Genomic DNA, 2,454 nt, shown 5'->3' with positions numbered 1-2,454 from the left:
AGGAGGAGAAACAGCCAGAGAAACAATCTGAAGGAGAAACAATCTGAAGGAGGAGAAACAGTCAGAGAAACAATCTGAAGGAGAAACAATCTGAAGGAGGAGAAACAGTCAGAGAAACAATCTAAGGGAGGGGAAACAGGCAGAGAAACAATCGGCAGGAGAAACAATCTGAAGGAGGAGAAACCGTCAGAGAAGAAATCTGAGGGAGGAGAAAGAGTCAGAGAAACAATCTGAAGGAGGAGAAACATTCAGAGAAACAATCTGAGGGAGGAGAAACAGTCAGAAAAACAATCTGAAGGAAGAGAAACAGTCAGAGAAACAATCTGAATGAGAAACAGAGAAACAATCTGAGGGAGGAGAAACAGTCAGAGAAACAATCTGAATGAGAAACAGAGAAACAATCTGAGGGAAGAGAAACAGTCAGAGAAACAATCTGAAAGAGAAACAGTCAGAGAAACAATCTGAGGGAGGAGAAACAGTCAGAGAAACAATCTGAAGGAGGAGAAACAATCTGAGGGAGGAGAAACAGTCAGAGAAACAATCTGAGGGAGGAGAAACAGTCAGAGAAACAATCTGAAGGAAAAACAGTCAGAGAAACAATCTGAAGAAGGAACAATCTGAAGGAGGAGAAACAGTCAGAGAAACAATCTGAAGGAGAAACAGTCAGAGAAACAATCTGAAGGAGGAGAAACAGTCAGAGAAACAATCTGAAGGAGGAGAAACAGTCAGAGAAACAATCTGAAGGAAAAACAGTCAGAGAAACAGTCAGAGAAACAATCTGAAGGAAAAACAGTCAGAGAAACAATCTGAAGAAGGAACAATCTGAAGGAGAACAAACATCCAGAGAAACAATTTGAGGGAGGAGAAACAGTCAGAGAAACAATCTGAATGAGAAACAGTCAGAGAAACAATCTGAGGGAGGAGAAACAGTCAGAGAAACAATCTGAGGGAGGAGAAACAGTCAGAGAAACAATCTGAATGAGAAACAGTCAGAGAAACGATCTGAATGAGAAACAGTCAGAGAAACAATCTGAAGGAAGAGAAACAGTCAGAGAAACAATCTGAATGAGAAACAGTCAGAGAAACAATCTGAAGGAAGAGAAACAGTCAGAGAAACAATCTGGAGGAGAAACAGTCAGAGAAACAATCTGAAGGAGGAGAAACAGTCAGAGAAACAATCTGAGGGAGGAGAAACAGTCAGAGAAACAATCTGAAGGAGGAACATTCAGAGAAACAATCTGAAGGAGGAGAAACAGTCAGAGAAACAATCTGAGGGAGGAGAAACATTCAGAGAAACAATCTGAAGGAGGAGAAACAGTCAGAGAAACAATCTGAAGGAGAAACAGTCAGAGAAACAATCTGAAGGAGAAACAGTCAGAGAAACAATCTGAAGCTGATGAACCCTCCTCACCTTCATGAGATCCGCTCCAGCTGCTCCTGATTGGATGGTCACCTGTCTGTCTGAGGCTGTTCCTGATTGGACGGTCACCTGTCTGTCTGAGGTTGCTCCTGATTGGACGGTGTGTACAGGTGAGCCTGATCTCAGCGTCAGAGCTCCCATCCTGATGCTCAGACGATCTGAACACAGACAAAACTCAACTTCCTGACCTCTGTATCATGTGACCTGTGTGTCATGTGACCTGTCTGACCTGAGGGGGGGAGGAAGGGGTTGTTGGAGGAAGAACTGAAGTCGATCCCCTGCAGCTCCTCGGTGTACGACCGCCTCGCCTCGCTGCTCCGCTCCCATTGGGTGGCTGCAACAGAGGGGGCAGGGCTTCAGCAGGGCAGCTAACAGACATAGCGAGTAAGCTAACCTAACGTTAGAACAGGAAGTTCACCTTTCTGTCTAGACGGTGTCCCACCGGCCGGGGGGGCCAGGGCTGGCGTGGCCAGGGCTGGCGGTGGCCTGCAGTAGAGGGGCGGGTCCTTCTGGAAGACCAGCCTCATCTCCGACACCAGCAGCAACAGGTTGGAGCCCTGACAGGAAGTTCAATCAAACTTTACTCGTAGTGCCGACATAGTAGGTTATTTTATAAACCTGCCCCCCCCCCCATACATAGGTTATAGTTGCCCCCGCCATTTCTCCAGGTGTGACCAGCTCATCAGCTGATTCAGACCCCTACAGGTGTGGCCTCATGCGTACCTGCGTCCAGGTGCTGAGGGCGTCCAGGCTGATGTTCCCGGAGGCGTCCACGCAGGTGCAGGACGGGTTGATCACCATGGAGACTGAGGGACAGACGAAGCAGCGAGGACGGGACGCCGGGTGGGTCTCATGCAGCCAGATGCACACTGGGATATTATACTCACTTCCTGTTACCACACAGCAGAATAATAGGGTTACCATGGCAACCACAGAAGAATAATACAGTTACCCTAGCAACCAGAGCAGATTAATAGGGTAATGGTTAGGGTTAATAGGGCATGGCAGATATCTGTGTGTGTGTGTGTGTGTGT

The 2,454-nt window shown here is 47.3% G+C and overlaps 2 protein-coding genes across 2 annotated transcripts in view; one reads left to right on the top strand and one right to left on the bottom strand.

The window, feature by feature from the left end:
- si:dkey-181m9.8 overlaps window positions 1-2,344 on the bottom strand; it is a 5,420-nt gene extending 3,076 nt beyond the window's left edge. The window contains exons 1-4 of the mRNA XM_034887309.1: window positions 2,144-2,344; window positions 1,839-1,977; window positions 1,650-1,754; window positions 1,412-1,578 (exon numbers count right to left, since the gene is read on the bottom strand). Coding sequence (XP_034743200.1) covers window positions 1,412-1,578; window positions 1,650-1,754; window positions 1,839-1,977; window positions 2,144-2,344 — 612 coding nt within the window. The remainder of the gene's footprint in view (window positions 1-1,411; window positions 1,579-1,649; window positions 1,755-1,838; window positions 1,978-2,143) is intronic.
- A 77-nt stretch (window positions 2,345-2,421) lies between these two features.
- c12h7orf25 (chromosome 12 C7orf25 homolog) overlaps window positions 2,422-2,454 on the top strand; it is a 1,623-nt gene continuing 1,590 nt past the window's right edge. Inside the window, exon 1 of the mRNA XM_034887308.1 lies at window positions 2,422-2,438. Coding sequence (XP_034743199.1) covers window positions 2,422-2,438 — 17 coding nt within the window. The remainder of the gene's footprint in view (window positions 2,439-2,454) is intronic.

This window comes from Etheostoma cragini, chromosome 12, assembly GCF_013103735.1.
Source record: "Etheostoma cragini isolate CJK2018 chromosome 12, CSU_Ecrag_1.0, whole genome shotgun sequence".
In the NCBI taxonomy this organism is placed as follows: domain Eukaryota; kingdom Metazoa; phylum Chordata; class Actinopteri; order Perciformes; family Percidae; genus Etheostoma; species Etheostoma cragini.
This window is presented reverse-complemented; position numbering and strand designations above follow the sequence as displayed.